Source organism: Schistocerca cancellata, chromosome 5 (assembly GCF_023864275.1).
Source record: "Schistocerca cancellata isolate TAMUIC-IGC-003103 chromosome 5, iqSchCanc2.1, whole genome shotgun sequence".
NCBI lineage: Eukaryota > Metazoa > Arthropoda > Insecta > Orthoptera > Acrididae > Schistocerca > Schistocerca cancellata.
The window spans coordinates 477539180-477564500 of NC_064630.1; the positions used below are offsets into that span (position 1 = coordinate 477539180).

The window sequence follows — 25321 nt, forward strand, 5'->3', positions numbered from 1 at the left end:
GGGTGTAAGACTCAGCATAACGTAAAATCATTCAAAATTTTAGCCATCACTATAGATGGCTAAAACCCTGAACAGCTATTGACAGAACAATGGGCATCGAAACCTACTTTCAAATGTGTTGCTGACTTATTCAGACGGTCTTTGCAAATGGTTTTTTTGGAAAGCCAGCAAAATTTTTAACGAAAATGAATTACAGTTCTGTAAAAATGTCTTGTTACAACATAGTTAATTTTATGTGTTGCGTTGAAGTAAATGATTCTGTCAGGTGTTCCACAAGAAACAAGTTTCTGTTTGCAGGATTATAAGTGTTCTAACTACTGCTTTTTACTGAAACAAATATAAACTATGAATTAATTGGTGATGAAGAGCGACACAGGGGCAGAGTAAGTCCAGCCACCACTGCATAATCATTTCCCTAACAGAATACTGTAGCAAGCAATTATTAATGAGACTGCCATAAGTAAATTGATGTACTTATTTGGGTGCTGATATATATAAACTGCAAAGTTCATTACTGAAAAGCATTAAAAAAACTAAATTAGAATTTAATTGTTAGTTGAGAATAACAGCTCATGTACTGACAACAGTGACTTAAAAACACTCATATTCTTGATCAAGTGTAACCAAGTTTTACGAACTTCATCTGTCCTTCTCATAATTTTCTTTGAACACTGTTGTACATTCTCACAAATTCAAGGAAGGAAAATTGGAAGTGATGATGTGGCTGTATGGAAACAGGTTAATGAACTTTCATTTTACTGAACATTGACACCTCAATTTAAATTCAGTAAGGCATGTTCTCCTATTAGATTTCATGTTTAGTTGCAATAATGACAATCATTATATTTCTGCGGCGTTGAAATATTACCGAGATTTGAAAATAATGTCATAAGGTTTTGGTGCGAGAGTAACGCCCTCAAGAGTAGAGTACTTCAGGTTAGTAACATCAGCTGGAAGAAGTTGAAAATTTTGCAAGATTCCGGTAAACATTTGAAATAAACAACATCTTGCCAAATGCTCTCCCAAACATCGACGCCGACCTGAAAGACAAATTGAAGTTGTCAGGTATGGTTCACAAATTACCTTACCATAACTCATTACATTGTCAATAACTCACCAAGACCAAATGGTAAGAACGCATCATCCTCTCTAAACTTCCCAGCTTCAGTAATGAAACGCTCTGGTCGATACACTTCGGGATCACCCCAGTGGTCTTTATCCATATGCAGCGCCCAGATATTTACCAGTACAACTGTATTCTGCATAAAAAACAACAGTTGCTTCAAGTTAACGTCTTATTAAAGTTAGGAAGCAATATAAACTTCTGTTTTTAAGTACACATTTGAGACAGCAGTGTTACTTTTGTTGATATTATTTTTCAGCCTATAATTAACAGTGTAACTGAAATGTTTTGAATTTAAAAATATGTATATATACTACCCAACCTTCTTTGAAGGTATATCAGGACTCTTCCATACATTTCAATTCAAACTAACGTTAGCACTGCACATTTACAGGGTATGGTCTCTTAGATGCAGGTCCATAGTTGCGTATTAGTAATGGTTGTCCATGGCATAGCAGTCAGTTTGTCAGCAAATGGTCCAATTCTAATTAATGAAGTTCCGGCGTGTTGACCTTCCAGGAGGTGTTTTATTATGTTAATGCTTTTCTGAGCATTGTAAAAGTGTAAACAGAACGTTTATTTTGCATAATTTCAGCCGCAGGAAAAGTTCTATCGTACCACATCTCAAAATCTGAGTCCGATTTATTTCGTAAGAGGCACCGATGCATATCGTCGCCCACGAGCGTGCGCGCGCACACACGCACACATACACACACAATATATATATATATATATATATATATATATATATATATATATATATATAAGCAAAATAGAAACAGTACACCGACGAAGTGCAAGAAGTTCAGTATAGAGCAGTCTGCAACATCCAAGGTGTCGTGGTTGAATGGTTACGGTGTTGAACTGCAAAGTAAGTGAGCTCTGTTCAAAGCTCCGTCACCCTAATTTTTCCCCCGCTGTTCGCTGTATTCATATTTGTGTCTGTGTCGTGCTGTAACGTCCGTTTGTAAGAGTGAGGTGTAAGGAAGGGACCTACAATGAAAGTTGATTCTGCACAACTACTCGGTTAGCAGTCGAAAGGAAGTGGCTTTCGAACGGGAACTGCAAACGTTTGATGACAAGGCGACAATTCAGCCAACACGTCTGATGTGCATACATGGCGTTAGCGACAGTACGTGTGGCACATGTCAGGAATCTCTTATCGACGCACCTAATTTGTACGCCTGGTGATTGACTGAGATTCGCCTCCTTGCCTGAGTTAGGTGTTCGTATGAATGTGTATGTGATCAGTTCTAAAAAAAAAAAGTTTGTTACATAAGGTGCAACAAACGAACGCCACAGTTTCACATTGACACATTTTCTCTGTGCTCTGACAATAGATATGTTTTTAGCGTTTTTGAAGTTGTGTTCCGTTTTGGAAGTTTTGACTCTTGAACTCCTTTGCTGTAACATAGTTCACACCAGTCTATTTGTTGTTTTCATTTCTGTGAGGCGTTTACGTGGTATCCCGCCCGCTCTCACTATTCATCACATTTGTTCGCGACGGTAATTTATTCTTACCACTTCACTCATATTCTATAACCAGTGTCTGGTGTGACAACTGCTAGGACTACAGAAAGAGGACAGACAACTCAATGACAGGACGGACAGTTCATAATGTTGTGAGAAAAAAAGAAAATAAATCGCATGATAGAGTTTCGAACACGGCTCGTCCTCTTTCTAGTCCACCACCATGACCCCTTAACCACGACGCCGTTGCTTTTCTAGTTCGCTCGATGTTTCACTTGTTAAGCTAGGGCAGTTCACTGTTTCTAGTTGCTTCTTTTTACAGTTCAGTACACCTTCTTCCCGTTTTCATGCTTCACTTGTTATCAGTTTTTAACAGACTATCCACTGTGCCATCTTACCAATAAATCTGAAGATGAGATGGGAAGTTTCCCTTGTAAGTACGGAATCAGGTGCTTAATTTTAACCTGTGGGAGATTCAAGAATCAACTTCCCGATGTCACAGTTTATAAAGTATTCCCCATTCCCTTTGTACAGTTTGACCGATTGACACCTTAAGGTTAGAACCCAACAGTTCACTTTCCCTAAGTTTAAAGTAGTGGGGTATTCAGAAATGTACATGTCCTAAATTTAAAATGATAAAAAATTTTAAAAAATCCCTTGTCTTAAGTTTAAAATGGGGTGGAATTGAAAAAGAATCACTGTGTACATATATCGCTGGTGCAACCTGCACGCTTATCAAATAGTTGTAACTGTTTTTCAAGCATTTGCCACTTGCGCCGGTCCGCTTACAGAACTTGCACTGCCAAATCCACCAGGTGCCTCGTCTGTACAATGCTGTTGCATCTCATGCCGAGGACAGCTTCCGCGGCAGTATCTGGACGCTCCAAAGGCCAGCAACGAAATTCATCTTCGGGAGTCTAGTGTTGAATAACTGGAAGGTTACGAGAGCAGCCGGTGCACTGTGTGACATCACGTGGGGCAAGCATACCGCGCCGACAAACAGGAGCTTGCCTATTGTGATGTGTCCATACCTGAAGTTTGGATTGCATAGAGTCCTATGGGCTGTTCCCCCCTACACAGTCGGTTACAAGATTTCACACTCAGCCATGCACTAATTGTAGAACAGGATGTGACTGTTGTGCTAGAAGGACATGGTGTTGCGATGAAATGTATGCGACGTTTGTGGGAGCTAATTCAGATCTTTCAGTCCTCTGTAACGCGTCGCTATTAACGTTCCAATGTAGCAAATCTATTTCCAGCACCTGCTACACCATCACCTAGGAAGGGATTTCAAGGGGATGAAAATGCAGCATAAAAATCGTATAGTGACTGCTATGAGTAACTGCAGTTTTGGTATGCCTTTTAGATCTAATACATAGTTGATTCTGCGAGACACAAACACTGATGCATATGGCATCAGATGGAATACACACTAACCTCGAGAAGTTGAAAATAGGTCGGCAGTAAAATGTGTTTCCTGGTTTGTGATAAAAGCACTGATAATGTGTTAGAGATGAATAAGCGCCATCCAACAATCCTTAGGTCGAAATGTTAAAGTAAAATCAACAGACCAGTACTACAATGGTCTGCTGGAAACACGCTTATAAGCACTGTAGCGGTACTAGATATTTTCCTCACAAGATAGATGAAGCTACTTGACAGAGTACGTGGCTGGTAATACAGACACCACATGATGTCATTTGGTGCATTGGCTGCTGTTGTATGGAACAGGAAAGTTGTTCTGCAACATGCGCTGTGTGGAGACTTGTAGAGCACCTATGTAGATTCGATTCTGAAATAGAAGCTAGTAGTGACACTGAGACGAACGAACATAACATCAAAAGTCAGAGAACATAAAGAAGACAACTAATATGGCGAAATATCGCGGGCAAAGTGGAATCGTTTGTACAGAAATCCGAAACCGTTCAAATGTGTGTGAATTCCAAAAGGACCAAACTGCTGAGGTCATCGGTCCCTAGACTTACACACTACTTAAACTACCTTATAATAAGAACGACACCCACACCCATGGCCGAGGGAGGACTCTAACCTCCGGTGGGAATGGCCGCGCAGTCCGAAACCGTACAATCAACCACGCTGAGAAAAAGTTAAAAAATCGTAACGTCCCCGTCACCATCGTGAACATATAAGCGGAATAGAGAAAGGGTTGTGAAGAGGGGGAAAATGCGGAAGAACTAAATACGTAGAGTTGGTTCAAGGGCTCTGAGCACTATGGGACTTAACTTCAGAGGTCATCAGTCCCCTAGAATGTAGAACTACTTAAACGTATCTAACCTAAGCCCTAGGCAGGATTCGAACCTGCGACCGTAGCGATCGCGCGGTTCCAGACTGTAGAGCCTAGAACAGCTCGGCCAGCAATACGTAGGGGAGTGGCTTCGAACATATAATTTCAAGCTTTTAGTGATGCTTCATCTCTCGGGTGCACTGTGTTTACGTATTTAGTTGGTGATATACCTTTGAAATTTCTGGAACTCTCGAGGATGATACTGTAGACAGTTTTCACGAATTGCAAACATGGTTCAGGTTTTCGCCAACGTCTATGGTAAGCTGCCATCTTGTCATCTGGTACAGTTCTTTATAGATTGTACTTACAAAAACCGCTGTTATCAATAGGCACATCCCTGACCAGTGTGATGATAGTGAACATGTGACGTGTAAAGAACAACAGTGTGTGAGGTCTGAACCCAACAGTATGCTGCTGATTTTGTAGTAACATGAAGAACAGAACATATCTCTGGTAGTAACTTCCAAGAAAACGTGGGCATAATGATGAGAGAATCTCACCAAATCCTGTCACTGACTCTAAATCACTACAGACATGAATCTGAACAACATGGGTATGTCCAGACTACTTGCATGTCTACCAGATGTGGTGGACAAGATGGTTTTGGGAGTTTGATACAGCTTTTCGCAATAGGGCATTCCCTGCAATTCATCTATATGTATAACTGCAACAGTCTACACCAGACAGCACACAGTCAACGAAGCGGAATGTCATGAGCGCCGGTATTAGATTACCGTTACGATGAACAACGAGGGTTGGAACTTAAATAGTAGCAACTATTTATTCACAACCGATACAAAAGAGTTACATGTTTTCACCTGTTAATGTCCTTAAAAGTAGACCCCTCCATTGGCACCATCAACAGAACAGGCTCTGCTAAAGATATACTACGCCTTCCACATCGCTGGCAACGGGTTCTACACAACGCTGGTGACTAATTTGAAGCACAGTAACAAGTGCAAACATGTAACTCTTTTATATCGGTTGTGAATAAACAGTTGCCACTATTTAAGTTCTCCGGCCGGAGGTTCGAGTCCTCCCTCGGGCATGGTTGTGTGTGTTGTTCTTAGCATAAGTTAGATTAAGTTCGTTTAAGTAGTGTGTAATCCTAGGGACCGATGACCTCAGCAGTTTGGTCCCTTAGGAATTCAAACACATTTGAACATTTTTGAACTATTTAAGTTCCAGCCCTCGTATGTACATCCTCAAACCAATGTAACACGATTCGATCCTTAAACCAAAGACACCGATCCTGCTGTAAGTATAGAGCATACATACAGTGAATTTTACTTTTTTATCCCGCACAACTGCAATGATGTTCTGTAGCTGTAAATAGCAAAATCTGAGGAACAACGCTATTATCACCAAACAGGGAGGCAGCATTTGAAGACTGAACCTAACAGTATTCTGTCACATTGCCCGTTAGCTTATTAGTATGACAGGCTCCGACGTCAACAGAGAAGTAACTTGAATTTTCAGTTTGGTGCCTAAATTAAGGAATTTAACGTTGGGAAGTTTTTCCAGAACTCTGAATCCAACCGAAAGCTATCACAGTCCGTAGAGCAGCATTTATAAGTTCACAGTTTGTAGCTTAGCAGAAGTAGCGTGAAAGTCTCAGACTTAGAGATATTGCAGTAATTCTAGACGCGACAGAGTAGCATTTTTATCGGCAGGAGTCCTGCCCTGCCGCAAACCGCAGGTGACAAATCATGGGATACCTCCTAAATCGTGTCGGATCTCTTTTTACCCGGCGAAGTGTAGGAACTCGACGTGGTATGAACTCAACAAGTAGTTGGCAACCCCTGCACAAGTATAGAGCCATCCGTAATGCCGGTGCATGATTCTGTATACGAACTGGCCGCTCAATTACGTCCCATCTATGTTCGATGGGATTCATGTCGGACGATCTGGGTGGCTAAATCATTCGCTAGAATTATCCAGAATGTTCCTCAGAATGTCTCTGAGCACTATGGGACTTAACTTCTGCGGTCATCAGTCCCCTAGAACTTAGAACTACATAAACCTAACTAACTTAATGACATCACACACATCCATGCCCGAGGCAAATGTTCCTCAAACCAGTCGCGAACAGTTGTGCCACGGTAACATAACGCATGTCATCAACAAAAATTCGATCGGTGTTTGGGAACATGAAGTCAATGAATGGCTGCAAATTGCCTCTAAGTAGCCAAACATTACCCGGTCCCGCTCTATTTAATATTAATACAGTCATACGATTATGGAGCCACCACACCTTGCACAGTGTCTTGTTGACAACTGGTGTGCAAGGCTTCATGGGGACTGTGCCATACTCGAGCCCTAGCAAACTGAAATCGGGACTCATGTGACCAGGCCACTGTTTTCCAATCGTCTAGGGTCCAACCGATATGGTTACGAGCCTAGGTGAGGCCCTGTGAGCGATGTCGTGATGTTAACAAAGTCACTCGCGTCGATCGCCTTCTGCCATAGCCCATTAACGCCAGATTTCGCCACACTGTCCTAACGGATACGTTTGTTGTACGTCTACATAGATATCTACGTTTATTTCATCCAGTGTTGCTTGTCTGTCAGCACTGTAAACTCTATGAAAACGCCGCTAGTCTCGGTCATCAAGTGGAAGATGTCAGATGCTGCGCTGCCCGTGCTGAGAGGTAATCCCTTAAATTTGGTATTCTCGGTACGCTCTTGACATTGTGGACATCCGAATATTGAACTTCCTAATTATTTCGGAAATTAAGTGTCTCCAACTACCATTCCACGTAAAAAGTTTGTTAAATACCATCATGCGACCATGATCACGTCTTCACTGAGTACAAATAAGAGCTTAGCCAATACACTACCCTTTCATACACTGAAGAGCCAAAGAAAGTACACTACTGGCCATTAAAATTCCTACACTGAGAAGAAATGCAGATGATAAACGGGTATTCATTGGACAAATATACACTCCTGGAAATTGAAATAAGAACACCGTGAATTCATTGTCCCAGGAAGGGGAAACTTTATTGACACATTCCTGGGGTCAGATACATCACATGATCACACTGACAGAACCACAGGCACATAGACACAGGCAACAGAGCATGCACAATGTCGGCACTAGTACAGTGTATATCCACCTTTCGCAGCAATGCAGGCTGCTATTCTCCCATGGAGACGATCGTAGAGATGCTGGATGTAGTCCTGTGGAACGGCTTGCCATGCCATTTCCACCTGGCGCCTCAGTTGGACCAGCGTTCGTGCTGGACGTGCAGACCGCGTGAGACGCCGCTTCATCCAGTCCCAAACATGCTCAATGGGGGACAGATCCGGAGATATTGCTGGCCAGGGTAGTTGACTTACACCTTCTAGAGCACGTTGGGTGGCACGGGATACATGCGGACGTGCATTGTCCTGTTGGAACAGCAAGTTCCCTTGCCGGTCTAGGAATGGTAGAACGATGGGTTCGATGACGGTTTGGATGTACCGTGCACTATTCAGTGTCCCCTCGACGATCACCAGTGGTGTACGGCCAGTGTAGGAGATCGCTCCCCACACCATGATGCCGGGTGTTGGCCCTGTGTGCCTCGATCGTATGCAGTCCTGATTGTGGCGCTCACCTGCACGGCGCCAAACACGCATACGACCATCATTGGCACCAAGGCAGAAGCGACTCTCATCGCTGAAGACGACACGTCTCCATTCGTCCCTCCATTCACGCCTGTCGCGACACCACTGGAGGCGGGCTGCACGATGTTGGGGCGTGAGCGGAAGACGGCCTAATGGTGTGCGGGACCGTAGCCCAGCTTCATGGAGACGGTTGCGAATGGTCCTCGCCGATACCCCAGGAGCAACAGTGTCCCTAATTTGCTGGGAAGTGGCGGTGCGGTCCCCTACGGCACTGCGTAGGATCCTACGGTCTTGGCGTGCATCCGTGCGTCGCTGCGGTCCGGTCCCAGGTCGACGGGCACGTGCACCTTCCGCCGACCACTGGCGACAACATCGATGTACTGTGGAGACCTCACGCCCCACGTGTTGAGCAATTCGGCGGTACGTCCACCCGGCCTCCCGCATGCCCACTATACGCCCTCGCTCAAAGTCCGTCAACTGCACATACGGTTCACGTCCTCGCTGTCGCGGCATGCTACCAGTGTTAAAGACTGCGATGGAGCTCCGTATGCCACGGCAAACTGGCTGACCCTGACGGCGGCGGTGCACAAATGCTGCGCAGCTAGCGCCATTCGGCGGCCAACACCGCGGTTCCTGGTGTGTCCGCTGTGCCGTGCGTGTGATCATTGCTTGTACAGCCCTCTCGCAGTGTCCGGAGCAACTATGGTGGGTCTGACACACCGGTGTCAATGTGTTCTTTTTTCCATTTCCAGGAGTGTATTATACTGGAACTGACATGCGAGTACATGTTCGAGCAATTTGGGTGCATAGATCCTGAGAAATCAGTACCCAGAACAACCACCTCTGGCCGTAATAACGGCCCTGATACTCCTGGGCATTGAGTCAAACAGAGCTTGGATGGTGTGTACAGGTACAGCTGCCCATGCAGCTTCAACACGATACCACAGTTCATCAAGAGTAGTGACTGGAGTATTGTGACGAGCCAGTTGCTCGGCCACAATTGACCAAACGTTTTCAATTGGTGAGAGATCTGGAGAATGTGCTGGCCAGGTCAGCAGTCGAACATTTTCTGTATCCAGAAAGGCCCGTAAAGGACATGCAACATGCGGTTGTGCATTATCCTGCTGAAATGTAGGGTTTCGCGGGGATCGAATGAAGGGTAGAGCTACGGGTCGTTAACACATCTGAAATGTAACGTCCACTGTTCAAAGTGCCGTCAATGCAAACAAGAGGTGTCCGAGACGTATAACCAACGGCACCCCATACCATTACGCCGGGTGATACGCCAGTTTGGCGATGACGAATACACGCTTCCAATGTGCGTCCACCGCGATGTCGCCAGACACAGATGCGACCATCAGGATGCTGTAAACAGAACCTGGATTCATCCGAAAAAATAACGTTTTGCCATTCGGGCACCCAGATTCGTCATTGAGTACACCATCGCAGGCGCTCCTGTCTGTGATGCAGCGTCAAGGGTAACCGCAGCCATGGTCTCCGAGTTGATAGTCCATGCTGCTGCAAACGTCGTCGAACTGTTCGTGCAGATGGCCGTTGTCTGGCAAACGTCCCCATCTGTTGACTCAGGGATCGAGACGTGGCTGCACGGTCCGTGACAGCCGTGCGGATAAGATGCCTGTCGTATCGACTGCTAGTGATACGAGGCCGTTGGGATCCAGCTCGGAGTTCCGTATTACCCTCCTGAACCCACCGACTCCATATTCTGCTAACAGTTATTGGATCTCGTCCAACGCGAGCAGCAGTGTCGCGATACGATAAACCGCAATCGCGATTGGCTACAATCCGACCTTTATCAAAGTCGGAAACGTGATGGCACGCATTTCTCCCCCTTACCCGAGGCATCACAACAACGATTCACCAGGCAACGCCGTTCAACTGCTGTTTGTGAATGAGAAATTGGTTGGAAACTTTCCTCATGTCAGCACGTTGTAGGCGTCGCCACCGGCGCCAAACTTGTGTGAATGGTCTGTAAAACTAATCATTTTCATATCACAGCATCTTCTTCCTGTCGGTTAAATTTCGCGTCTGTAGCACTTGATCTTTGTGATGTAGCAATTTTAATGGCCAGTAGTGTAGTATAACTGCGCAATATTGTGCAGGGCCCCAGCAAGCACACAGAAGCGCCGCAATACGACGTGTCATGGAGTTGACTAGGGTCTGTAGTAGTGCTGGAGGGAATTGACACCATGAATCCTCCAGGGCTGTCGATAAATCAGTAAGAGTACGAGGGGGTGGAGATTTTTTCTGAACAGCGCATTGCAGAGCATCCCAGATATGCTCAATAATTTTATGTCTAGAGAGTTTGGTGGCGAGGGAAAGTTTTTCAATTCAGAAGAGTATTCCTGGAGCCACTCTGTAGAAATTCTGGACGTGTGGGGTGTTGCATTGTCCTGCTAGAATTGCCAAAGTCCGTCGCAATGCACAACGGACATGAATGGATGCAGGTGATCAGACAGCATGCTTACGTACGTGTCACCTGTCAGAGTCGTTTCTAGACTTATCAGGGGTCCCACATCACTCGAAATGAACAAGCCCCACACCATTACAAGGGCCACCACCAGCTTGAACAGTCCACTGCTGACATGCAGGGTCCGTGGATTCATGAGGTTGTCACCATACCTGTACACGTCCGTCCTCTTCCTACAATTTGAAACGAGATTCGTCCGACCAGGCAACATCTTTCCATCCATCAACATTCTAATGTCGGTGTTGACGGGCCCAGGCGAGGTGTAACACTTTGTGCCGTGCAGTCGTTAAGAGTACACTAGTGGGCCTTCGGCTCCGAAAGCCCATATCGATGATGTTTTGTTGAATGGTTCGCACGCTGACACTGGTTGATATGCCAGCATTGAAATCTACAGCAATTTGGGGAAGGGTTGTACTTCTGTCACGTCGAAAGATTCATTCAGTCATCGATAGTTCCGTTCTCGCTGGATTTTTTTTCCAGCCATAGAGACATCGGAGATTTGATGTTTTACCGGATTCCTGATATTCACGGTACACTCGTGAAATGGTCATACGGAAGAATTCCCACTTCATCACTACCTCGGAGATGCTGTGTCCCATCGCTCGTGCGCCGACTATAACACCACGTTCAAACTCACTTAAATCTTGATAACCTGCCATTGTAACGGCAGTAGCCGATCTAACAACTGCGCCAGACACTTGTATTACACAGGCATTGCTTGCCGCAGCGCCGTAGTCTGCCTGTTTTCATATCTCTGTATTTGAATATGCAAGCTTATACCAGTTTCTTTAGCGCTTCAGTGTACCTTGTGTACGCAATACTACTGCCATATGTATATGCGCATATTGTTGTCCTATGACGTTTGTCAGCTCAGTGTAGATGAAGAGTGACAAGTGTCATAAGATCGAAGAAAATGTGCAGATTTGTGGTCCATACGCATCGAGGGATATGTATCTCACGCAAACATGAGAACGACCGGCGATGCGTGATGTCAGAAGACGAAGTTTTCTTCTGGCTCCGGAAGAATGTAGCGTCATTATTGACATGAAAGCGACTGTCATACGCGTCAGTAGAATGGAGTCTTGACCCAGTAAATGTTGAATAAGGTTGAAAGACAATGCTACTGCTCATATGTCTACCAGTTGGATCAGAGTTGATGCTACAACTGTCACTGAACCTGCCGCCGTTAATAATCCATAATATATCACACCTAACAGACATCAAGAAGGGTTAAATAGGAGACCATCGTCAAATATCTGCTACAGGCATATACAGATACTGTATCTAGTGTTGCAGCAACACACACAGATCATAGGCAGATCCATATGTTTAATTTTGTACAAGAAGTATAGCTGAAAATCACTATCACAGCATGCAGACAGACACCCTGATACAGCGTCCGACATAGTGGAGCAGTGCACAGAACTATTTTCAGACAAACATCATTTGAGGAGGACACTCGGAATTGTTTCCAGACGTTGAGTTTTCACTATCTCCAAAGTCAGACCACTCTTATTGCTTATTACACCAATGAATGTGGCGTTATTCTCTGCAACGTTAAATACCTTCTTATGCGATGTTCTCAGAACGAGAGTTCAGTGTACTGTTAATTTCACGAATTACTGACATGAATGTTGTGCTGAAAAGTTATGATTGATATCAGTTATGTCAGAATTCAGCGCAAATAAATGGAATGTTCATCTCTCAACCACTGACAAAGATACTGGATTACCGTACAAAAAATGTGAGTACGACTGAAGAATAGTGAAAATACACTTCAACAATGAGAGTCCTAAGCAGAACACTCATTTTCAGCAGTCTACGTTCGGAAACCTGATGTATGACAGCCAACTCATCCAAAGTGTGAGTCCCTAAGTGTACGGATTTTATGGAACTGTCTGGTGAACCCTTGGAAAGCTCAGCCATCAGGAAACGACAGAAGAAGTCTTTGGTACGAATTTCTTGAATTTATTCGCTAGGAATGTGACATTTCAACACAATATACTATGCTAAATATCTTGTTATAGGTTTTTCATCAATCTGCGAGTTCAATGTAGTGTTAATTTTTGAAAATCCACTAATTAACGACATGAACATGACATTCCATCACAGTAAACTGCTTAGACAAAGCATGCTCCGCTTTGTCTACACTTATAGCTGAACTGCCTCCCCCAGTACCGTTTCATGTCTGCAAACGGGTTATTCACTAACCAGGAATGTAACACAGTAAACCACTTAGTTGGGTAATGATGTTTCTATGACAGTAACCTACAGATGCTAATGTGTATGGGCATATAACACATTTCGTCAGCTTTTTTAGTTTGTCAACATTGCATACCTGGTGCGCCCTGCACGGTTGAATGTTTTCCTTCCTGTCACCCATTGAGTTTTCCCTGCCATTACAGTGAAACTAGGCTACATGTGCTAAGTTTGGAATCCAAGACGACCATATTACCAAGTAAAAATCCAAAATACTCGCTTATCTACTAGATTCTCCACCTGTACGTGAGTAAATTTGGTACAATTTATGCTGTAAAACGGGGAATTTGTTGCAGTCTCACTGTAACCGGAGCATTTGGGGACAGTTTCACTATTTTTGCTGTAACATGACGGTGTAGGGTGGCAAGTGTCATGTAGTCAGCATTGTGTGATTAAGTTACCACTGTCACCAGAAGATGACAGACGATTTATACCGTCAGATAATGTTAATACCCTAGTTTGGAGACACTACAGTATTTGGCTGACTCTGACAGTAATTGAATGTGGACGGCTGAAAGCATGACAATCCTCGCTTCATACCTATAAAAATGACTGTTACTAGTGTCCAGCATGCTACTTCATCAAAACCTGTATGGCAGCATAAGTCAGACACTGACAAATGTACTTTAACGTGTAAGTTAGATCATTATTAGTCCCCGCGTGCCTTGTAATGTTGTAGAACAAATCTTTTATTATTTTGAAAAGAATGGTAATAAACAACATGTAGAAGTTACAGAGAGAGATGCCTGGATTCGGGATTGAAAAGAGGTAAGACGAAGAGCTGCAGCCCTATCAACCTGTAGTTAAATCTGTACATCCAAAAAGAACCGAGAGCTGATGAGGTATTCCACGCAGTTGTACCGACAGAAAAGCCGTCTTAAAGTATGCCGATTGCACTTTGTATAGTATGGTCACAGGATGTTTAAATGTTTCCTTGCCGATTTTACCCAGTATTTCTCCTGATATCACATTACAATTCTATGTAGGAGAAATGATGTTTATGCTTTGATGCTATCTCTCACGGAGATGAAGTTGGAGAATTTTTCACGTTGATAGCTGTTAAGCGCACCGCACATATTTTGAAGTGTTCCTCAGTTGGACTCATCTTCCTACCATGAAGCTGTCGGGTGTTAAGCACGTTATGCCAGAACAAGCACACAAAGTGTGTGCCCAATGGGTGGCTCACAATTTTCAACCACCACATGAAGTTTGTCGAATGGGACTCTCTCTTGAACATCTGCAGCACTGTATCAAGGAAGGAAGTGAGTTACTATCATGAGTGGTCGCTGGAGACGTGGTGTCATCACTTCGAACCCGAATCCAAAAGGTGAAGTCTCCAGTGTAAGCAAGCAGACACTGCCAACCAGAAATATCCAAGGCCGTCCTCATAAGTGGATGAAAGGTTATGCTCACCTCGTTCTTTAACCAAAAGTACCCTTTCTTACCAACTTCTGCAGTGTTGTACCACGATGAATGTGCAGCCTTGGCCACGCTTCGCAAAGCTATGAAATCAAAACGGGCAGTGCAACACACAGTAGGAGTCATTGTGCTATACGAAAATACAAGGCAGCATACATCAAATGCAGTCAAGGACCTCTTTCAGATATTAAGATGCGAAGTCCTCAGTCGCCTTCCATAGGCGTGAGTATGCCGCTTTTGGTTAGCTGAAGAAGGCTCTGTGAGGCAAACGATTCACCTCAGATGAGGACGTCAAGCGGTACGTTCGGAACTGGTTCCCAGCGCGGCCCCAGGTATTTTACGAGACGACCATTCACAGCAATGAGTCGCAATGAGACAAGTGCCTCAATAGTGCTGTGCAATACTTATGAAATAAATGTACACGCTTCTGTTTAGAGCTCCCTGCTCTACGTTTTTCTTTTTTTGCTTAATGCCTCTCTAAACTATTTCATTGACGAAGTCGAAAGAAACATAACCGTGTTGTGATCTCCGAAACAAATATGGTGAGGGGCAAATGGCATCATATTCCTTATTTTTAGAGTTACGATACGTTATAGAGAGGGTAATTTCAGCAGCGAGCGAGCAGCGTTGTTGAATGGCGGTAGGAGTCAATGTGGGCTGCACAGAACTCCTCAGTCGTTGCTACAGTACAGGTTAGTTTTGTATTTTGCTGTCCCTGTGAATACGTATCGAAAAAACGAATATCCCGCTAGACTAGAATGAGATTTTCACCCTGCAGCGGAGTGTGCGCTGATATGAAACTTCCTGGCAGATTAAAACTATGTGAAGGACCGAGACTCGAACTCGGGACCTTTGCCTTTCGCGGGCAAGTGCTCTACCAACTTTTTTTTTTTTTTAATCTCATTTTGTTCGCTTTCGTTCGTTGAATCTGCTCGGGGCGGACACCGTAAGACACCCGCTTAAGTTCGTTGTTGATCGATTAACTCAGTTTTTTTTTTATTACAGAGGGCTGCTAACCCTCTGACCGAACACGCTGAGCAACCGTGCCGGCTAACCAACTGAGCTACCCAAGCACGACTCAGGCCCCGTCCTCACAGCTCTACTTCCGCCAGAACCTCGTCTCCTACCTTCCAAACTTTACAGAAGCTCTCGCATTGTGTTTTATGAACTTCAAAATATTTTGGCTAACGTAAGCTGTATAACAACATCAATCAACGTCCACTTTGGATATTACATCCGTATTTGAAATCGCAAGGGACAGGATTTGATTAGTACCAAAATAAATATTGAAGTAAAAGTTCAACATGTTCCAACAACCTATGATGGACAGACAACTTGGTTTTAACATACAAATTAGATCATATTTTACGACAGTGTCTGCGGTTACTTTGATTACCATAAGAAATACTTTACTTTCTCTCGGCTCTACACTATCATTTTCACACATCCTTCTATAGAAACGCTCTTCGTTCCTTTATTTGCTAGTAATGTTACACTAACACTTTCTTTGGTTTGTGTTTTGCGCCAGTTATGGTTTAGGAAGGTTTGCACTTTTGTCAACGGTGGAAAAAATGTTGGCTTCACGATGGCATTTTCTTTTATTAATGGTTTCCAATTAAACATTACGTAATTTGCTATAATTTCTGTTAAGGCCTCTGCTCTGTGTGGTGTGGCAAATAACATGTATGTCCAAAATTTGTGCTTCTTAGAGAAGGAATATAAGAATTTGACTTTTTTTTTTTTTTTTTGGTCATCAGTCTACTGACTGATTTGATGCGGCCCGCCACGAATTCCTTTCCTGTGCTAACCTCTTCATCTCAGAGTAGCACTTGCAACCTACGTCCTCAATTATTTGCTTGACGTATTCCAATCTCTGTCTTCCTCTACAGTTTTTGCCCTCTACAGCTCCCTCTAGTACCATGGAAGTCATTCCCTCATGTCTTAGCAGATGTCCTATTATCCTGTCCCTTCTCCTTATCAGTGTTTTCCACATATTCCTTTCCTCTCCGATTCTGCGTAGAACCTCCTCATTCCTTACCTTATCAGTCCACCTAATTTTCAAATGGTTCAGATGGCTCTGACCACTATGCGACTTAACTTCTGAGGTCATCAGCCGCCTAGAACTTAGAACTAATTAAACCTAACTAACCTAGGGACATCACACACAGCTATGCCCGAGGCAGGATTCGAACCTGCGACCGTAGCGGTCGATCGGCTCCAGACTGTAGCGCCTAGAACCGCACGGCCACTCCAGCCGGCCCTAATTTTCAACATTCGTCTATAGCACCACATCTCAAATGCTTCGATTCTCTTCTGTTCCGGTTTTCCCACAGTGCATGTTTCACTACGATACAATGCTGTACTCCAGACGTACACCCTCAGAAATTTCTTCCTCAAACTAAGGCCGGTACTTGATATTAGTAGACTTATCTTGGCCAGAAATGCCTTTTTTACCATAGCGAGTCTGCTTTTGATGTCCTCCTTGCTCCGTCCGTCATTGGTTATTTTACTGCCTAGGTAGCAGAATTCCTTAACTTCATTGACTTCGTGACCATCAATCCTAATGTTAAGTTTCTCGCTGTTCTCATTTCTACTACTTCTCATTACCTTCGTCTTTCTCAGATTTACTCTCAAACCGTACTGTGTACTCATTAGACTGTTCATTCCGTTCAGCAGATCATTTAATTCTTCTTCACTTTCACTCAGGATAGCAATGTCATCAGCGAATCGTATCATTGATATCCTTTCACCTTGTATTTTAATTCCACTCCTGAACCTTTCTTTTATTTCCATCTTTGCTTCCTCGATGTACAGATTGAAGAGTAGGGGTGAAAGGCTACAGCCTTGTCTTACACCCTTCTTAATATGAGCACTTCGTTCTTGATCGTCCACTCTTATTATTCCCTCATGATTGTTGTACATATTGTATATGACCCGTCTCTCGCTATAGCTTACCCCTACTTTTTTCAGAATCTCGAACAGCTTGCACCATTTTATATTGTCGAACGCTTTTTCCAGGTCGACAAATCCTATGAAAGTGTCTTGATTTTTCTTTAGCCTTGCTTCCGTTATTAGCCGTAACGTCAGAATTGCCTCTCTTGTCCCTTTACTTTTCCTAAAGCCAAACTGATCGTCACCTAGCGCATTCTCAATTTTCTTTTCCATTCTTCTGTATATTATTCTTGTAAGCAGCTTCGATTCATGAGCTGTTAAGCTGATTGTGCGATAATTCTCGCACTTGTCAGCTCTTGCCGTCTTCGGAATTATGTGGATGATGCTTTTCCGAAAGTCAGATGGTATGTCGCCAGACTCATATATTCTACACACCAACGTGAATAGTCGTTTTGTTGCCACTTCCCCCAATGATTTTAGAAATTCTGATGGAATGTTATCTATCCCTTCTGCCTTATTTGACCGTAAGTCCTCCAAAGCTCTTTTAAATTCCGATTCTAATACTGGATCCCCTATCTCTTCTAAATCGACTCCTGTTTCTTCTTCTATCACATCAGACAAATCTTCACCCTCATAGAGGCTTTCAATGTATTCTTTCCACCTATCTGCTCTCTCCTCTGCATTTAACAGTGGAATTCCCGTTGCACTCTTAATGTTACCACCGGTGCTTTTAATGTCACCAAAGGTTGTTTTGACTTTCCTGTATGCTGAGTCTGTCCTTCCGACAATCATATCTTTTTCGATGTCTTCACGTTTTTCCTGCAGCCATTTCGTCTTAGCTTCCCTGCACTTCCTATTTATTTCATTCCTCAGCGACTTGCATTACTGTATTTCTGATTTTCCCGGAACATGTTTGTACTGCCTCCTTTCATCAATCAACTGAAGTATTTCTTCTGTTACCCATGGTTTCTCCGCAGCTACCTTCTTTGTACCTATGTTTTCCTTCCCAACTTTTGTGATGGCCCTTTTTAGAGATTTCCATTCCTCTTCAACTGTACTGCCTACTGCGCTATTCCTTATTGCTGTATCTATAGCGTTTGAGAACTTCAAACGTATCTCGTCATTCCTTAGTACTTCCGTATCCCACGTCTTTGCGTATTGATTCTTCCTGACTAATGTCTTGAACTTCAGCCTACTCTTCATCACTACTATATTGTGATCTGAGTCTATATCTGCTCCTGGGTACGCCTTACAGTCCAGTATCTGATTTCGGAATCTCTGTCTGACCATGATGTAATCTAATTGAAATCTTCCCGTATCTCCCGGCTTTTTCCAAGTATACCTCCTCCTCTTGTGATTCTTGAACAGGGTATTCGCTATTATTAGCTGAAACTGGTTACAGAACTCAATTAGTCTTTCTCCTCTTTCATTATTTGTCCCAAGCCCATATTCTCCTGTAACCTTTTCTTCTACTCCTTCCCCTACAACTGCATTCCAGTCGCCCATGACTATTAGATTTTCGTCCCCCTTTACATACTGCATTACCCTTTCAATATCCTCATACAATTTCTCTATCTGTTCATCTTCAGCTTGCGTCGTCGGCATGTATATGAACTATCTGCTGTCGATTCTGATTAGAACAACCCGGTCACTGAAGTGTTCACAGTAACACACCCTCTGCCCTACCTTCCTATTCATAACGAATCCTACACCTGTTATACTATTTTCTGCTGCTGTTGATATTACCCGATACTCATCTGACCAGAAATCCATGTCTTCCTTCCACTTCACTTCACTGACCCCTACTATATCTAGATTGAGCCTTTACATTTCCCTTTTCAGATTTTCTAGTTTCCCTACCACGTTCAAGCTTCTGACATTCCACGCCCCGACTCGTAGAACGTTATCTTTTCGTTGATTATTCAATCTTTTTGTCATGGTAACCTCCCCCTTGGCAGTCCCCTACCGGAGATCCGAATGAGGGACTATTCCGGAATCTTTTGCCAATGGAGAGATCATCATGACACTTCTTATTACAGGCCACATGTCCTATGGATACACGTTACGTGTCTTTAATGCAGTGGTTTCCATTGCCTTCTGCATCCTCATGTCGTTGATCATTGCTGATTCTTCCGCCTTTAGGGGCAATTTCCCACCCCTAGGACAAGAGAGTGCCCTGAACCTCTATCCGCTCCTCCGCCCTCTTTGACAAGGCCGTTGGCAGAATGAGGCTGACTATAATGACAAAATGTTTTCTCCATGACTGTTCATATGTTTAAGCTGTGCTAGAAAGCCAGCGTTCCTTGGAAATGAAGAAAGAAATCTATTGGATTTCGGTTAGTTGCAGACGGTAGAACAGACTGACAAGGCGGAACAATTTTGCTAACTGTATTAGACATAAAAGTACGTATAATCGACGGTGGTCTGCACAAACAAAAGAACTTGACGGTCTCTGTAACCCCACAATTGTCTCCATGCTACATTGTCGTCGGGTTGCCACACTATACACGTAGACAGAATCAGACGTCGCAACATCTCATGGTGAATCATTTCAAGGGTAGAAAGTCAATACTGAAATGTCAGAGTTTTGTTTGAAAAGACTGGACACTCTGGGAAAAATTCTCAACAGTAAGTTTTTCACTGGTGTCTGACTTCGGTTTTAATGAGTATGACACAATGTGTGTACTAACCTCTGGAAGTCTACAGTCATATAGCGTGGTGTCTTCGAGTACCCGTCGATATCCACGTGTTGGTATGACATGACACATTCTCATTGATTCCGTCAGCGCAGCTCTGGTGTAAACCAATCTACAAATAGTAAATGTTTTTGTCATTATTTCATTGATATGGATTCACAGACATCGTTTTTACCCGAATTATACAGGAAAATATGACAATGGTTGAGGTCTCACTTTTTTACAAATCACAAAAAATCAAATGGCTCTAAGCGCTATGGCACTTACCATCTGAGGTTATCAGTCCCCTAGACTTAGAACTAATTAAACCTAACTAACCTAAGGACATCACACACAATCATGCCCGAGGCAGAATTCGAACCTGCGACCGGAGCAGCAGCGCGGTTCGAGACTGAAGCGCCTAGAACCGCTCGGCCACAACGGCCGGCCAACGATTATGTGAACATTTTAGGTGATCAGGTGCTCTCCCTGATTCAAATGTTATTCCCCAACAATGATGCCATATTTCAGGACGATAATGCACGCATTCACATAGCCAGGATAGTGCAATCGTGGTATGAGGAGCACAAGAACTGAATTGCAGCGTCTTCCCTGGCACCACAGCCCCCAAACTTGAACATTATTGAACCCTTGTTGGCGGTATTGGAGCGCAGACTCTGGAACAGATTTCCGCCTGCATCGTCACTACAGGCGTTAGAAGAGATTCCGATCAAAGAGTGGCAAAACATTCTATTGGAGACTATACAATGCTTATATGCCAATATTACAAGGACAACGGCAGCTACATTAAGGGCAAAAGGAAGTCCAACCCCTTTTTAATAAACCATTCCCAACTAAGAACAGGTGTTCACATTGCTTTGCCTAGCCACTGTATGTTAATAGGCAGAATCCGGCGCTGCGGTCGGCAACGCCTATATAACAGTTGTTAGATCGGTTACTGCTGCTACAATGGTAGGTTATTAAGATTTAAGTGAGTTTGAACGTGGTGTTATAGTCGGCGCACGAGCGATGGGACACAGCATCTCCGAGGTAGCGATGAAGAGGGGATTTTACCGCATAACCATTTCACGACTGTACAATGAATATCAGGAAACCGGTAAAACATCAACGCTCCGACATCGCTACGGCCGGGAAAAGATCCTGCAACAACGGAACCAACGACGACTAAAGAGTATCGTTCAACGTGACAGAAGTGCAACCCCCCCTCAAATTCCTACAGATTTTAATGCTGGGCCATCAGCCAGTGTCAGCATGCGAACCAGTCAACGAAACAACATCAATACGGGCTTTCGGAGCCGAACGCCACACAAAGTTTTACGCGTCGCCTGGACCTGTCAACACCAACATTGGACTGTTGATGGCTGGAATCATGTTGTCTGGTCGGATGAGTCTCGTTTCAGATTGTACTGAGCGGATGGGTGAGTACGGGTATGGAGACAACCTCATGAATCCATGGACACTGCATGTTAGCAAGGGATTGTTCAAGCTGGTGGAGGCTCTGTAATTTTGTGGGGCGTGTGCAGTTGGAGTGCTATGGGGCCCCTGATACGTCTACATACGATTCTGGCATGTGACACGTACGTAAGCCTGCTGTCTGATCACCTGCATCCATTCATCTTCATTGTGTGTTCCGACTAACTTGGCCAATTCCAGTAGGACAATGCAACACCCACAATTGCTACAGAGGGGCTCGAGGAACACTCTTCTGAGTTTAAACACTTCCGCTGGCCACCAAACTCCCCAGACCTGAATCTTATTGAACATATCTGGAATGCCTTGCAATGTGCTTTTCAGAAGAGACCTCCATCCCGTACTCTTACGAATTTACGGACAGCCTGCAGGATTCATGATAGTAGTGACCAAAGTCCAACCACGTTGGAGGGGTATCTGAAGGGAGGGCACACTAACGTATAGACTAACGTATAGTTCCTGTAGAGGGCCAACAGCCTAGATGATTGACTGATTCGGCCTTGTAACATTAGCCAACGTGGCCTTGCTACGATGGTGCTGCAAACGGCTTACAGCAAGTGAAAGCTACAGCCGCTGTATTTCCCAGGATCATATAGCACTACTGCATGGTTTAATGATAACTGCGTCCTATTGGGTAATATATTCCGGGCTTTAAGTAGTTCCTCACTTGGGACCGGTCGGGAACTATTCAGGACACTATCAGAAAAAAAACAAGGCCGAACAAGTATTCTGTAGCTATCAACAAGCGATTTACAAACCTCGATCATAGAGAAGTTGATTAGCATAGTTTATCCGCGAGAGACACATTGTGTTATGTCTTTTTCATATCAGAAAGCCTTTCATAAATTCGCACCACCACCTGGTAATTGAAATATGTGCTTTTCAAGTGTGGAACAAGTGTATGATTACAGTAAGCATTTGTCAGCAAACAGAATTCAGTACGTCGTTATTAATGGATAGACATGGGCAGAAGTGAAATAGAGTCTGGCGAACATGATCAATTTATGACACGGTCGCTAGTATTTGTGAACCATAACCCCACCGACAAACTATCGGGAGTTGTTGAGGAATAATTACTGGATATTTTTGTATAAGGGACATGTGGTCTCCGGTGGTCCGTTACAGAGAACTGCATTTCGTTTGACTTCTTGTCTTCATTTATCTTTGTATCTTCATTCCACTGAAAATAAGTGCATAACACTGCAAATTCCGCTGGTATGCACTGTGTGTCTTGTTTTAAAACCCTTGTTCCATTCACTCATGGCACTTGTTGCGACAATAGTAAAGCCAACTTTACTCTTCGACCTCAAGACTGAATTCAGTACTGCTCGGTTCTACATCGCTTTCCTCTTTTTTTCAGTTGAGTTTATTGTTTATTACCAGTGATACAGTGCAGCACTGATAGATTTACTGACGGAAAATCTGCATCTCGTATATGGGCTCACTGACTGCAGCGAAAGGCCGGCACAAAGACACTATACTGAGACGTTCTCCCATCGATGGCAACCCCATTACACAACATTTCATCTGTTTGGGGATTTTTGCATTCTCTGCGTTTTGTGTTGTAGTATTATCTACCTTTTTGCTGTTGTTAAGGTTTTGCCCATAAAGATAGGTAATCTGCGTGGCAAACTGAATAAGTCGTAACTATATCATTACTCTGTAAAGAACCAATGGAGACAAGGTGTCCCTTATACCAAAACACTCAAAAAATATCCCATCAACAACCTCCGAAATTTTATCGGTGGCGTTCTGGCTCACCCTGTGCACTGTATAAATGGCTTTCCGGATAACGTCTGTAGTTTTGTTAGGCAATTCAAAGAGAATACAGTTATTAACAAGAAGACGATGTCAGAAAATTGTTACGAAATGCAGATACACGCCCAGATGATCACTGACCGGAGCAAAGACTGGCAGCTGACCCTAAACAAAAGTGATTGTTGCGTGATGCCTGTAATCAGACGGAAGGGCGTGACACTATTTAATTCAACTATTGTCAATCAGTCACTGATGTCAGTTACAGCCTTCAAATCCCTAGGAATAAATCTACTGAATGGGTAGCTGCATAGTAGCGTATTAAGTATTAATTTCATTGGGTGATTAGTCACATGCTTCTATAAGAGGAACGACAAGCGCTTCAGGAGAGATGATATGAAAATTTTAAAATTAGGAAGTTTTCCAAGAATCGCAAGTAACCATTGGCTTATTATCATTGAGTTTTATACTTATTTTTAAACAAAAACGTCCTTAAATATTTTTATGTCAATTCTTTCAGGACCATTTCACTTATGATCTTCGGAGGCAACAATGACATATCAGAAATTTTCTAAATATGTATTATATTGATTTGTTTTTATAATATGTTTCACTTCGTCTAGGATCCTTATAGTCCTGCGGAAAGTACAGTGTGTCTAATCTAATTGAACTCTATTCCTCGTCTTGAATTGTCTGTTTCTCCGTAAACGTGCTGAAAAATGCACGCATGTTTAAGCCAACTTTTCATCTTCAAACTCTCCGTTCAAGACCCTCCAGAAATCTCTATTATTCCTGCAAAAACACCTTGTGTTTTAAAGAGATACAACTCTTTACCACATCTATCTTTCCCTTTATCAGCTGCGTTGGGTCTGGAATGATATAAGAAGCATTCTTCTGTAAAGGGGGGTGTTTTATCGGTTTTGTTTTTGCAATTATTAACGAACAAGTAATCACTATAATGATGTCAAACCATTGTGAGTTCCACATTCAGACAATGTATGTTGAGAACACTGGGTGAACGCAGCGGTGCTCCCAGGGGCAATATTCCAATGGGGGTGGTTTTCCTTTTTTTTTTTCCACAACCTGTCATCATTGTCGATTGCCTATACGTGCCGTATGAATGACTGTCATGAGTGATTGTACAGTATATTATTTGTGTCGCTGTCAATTTGAATGGAGAGGGAGAATGTGAAATCAGGCGCTGGTATACAGTCTACCCTCTCGAACAGTACTTTCTTAAGGCCTTCGTTTGACAGACAACGCCAACGACAGTGTCATATGCCCAAGAAATGCAAAGATGTTTGAGATTTAACCGAGGGCATTGGTTGAATGTCTAGTCATCAGGAATTTAAAATACCAACAATCACATACAGCCGCCTTCGCTTAGGAGGCTGGTTCTATGAAGAAATAGGCGTACACGATGATCTACATTTCCACATATAGAAGCTCTATCCTAAACATGATAGACTGCATGCCTGCCCTTTACTGTAATGAGCACCTTAATTCTCTCTCAACTCGTTAAGTCCACAAACGTCTTTACGGTACCTTCATTTTTCCTTAATTTTTTGTTCCGAAGCTATTCGTAGGTTAAGAGTTAAGAGGTGCTCTCAGTAAGTAGCGTAATGCATTTTTTTTTTCTGAACTGAAGTTGGTTTTATTCAGGATTCCAATACACCATATTATTCTGCTCTCTCTTGGCTACAAAATCCCGCTTTTGAACATAATCGCCTTTCGATGCGACGGCCATATGCCATGTTAGTGAGAAGCCCTGTATGTCCGCATGAAGCCCTTCTACTGATCGACGTCGGAACAAGCCTCTTGTTGCAATAATCCCC

The 25321-nt window shown here is 43.4% G+C and overlaps 1 protein-coding gene across 1 annotated transcript in view; it reads right to left on the bottom strand.

Moving 5' to 3' along the window:
* Positions 1-864: 864 nt before the first annotated feature.
* Positions 865-25321, bottom strand: part of LOC126188611 (methyl farnesoate epoxidase-like) — a 198557-nt gene continuing 174100 nt past the window's right edge. Inside the window, exons 7-9 of the mRNA XM_049930213.1 lie at positions 20256-20373; positions 1118-1259; positions 865-1040 (exon numbers count right to left, since the gene is read on the bottom strand). Of these exons, the coding sequence (XP_049786170.1) occupies positions 865-1040; positions 1118-1259; positions 20256-20373 (436 nt within the window). The remainder of the gene's footprint in view (positions 1041-1117; positions 1260-20255; positions 20374-25321) is intronic.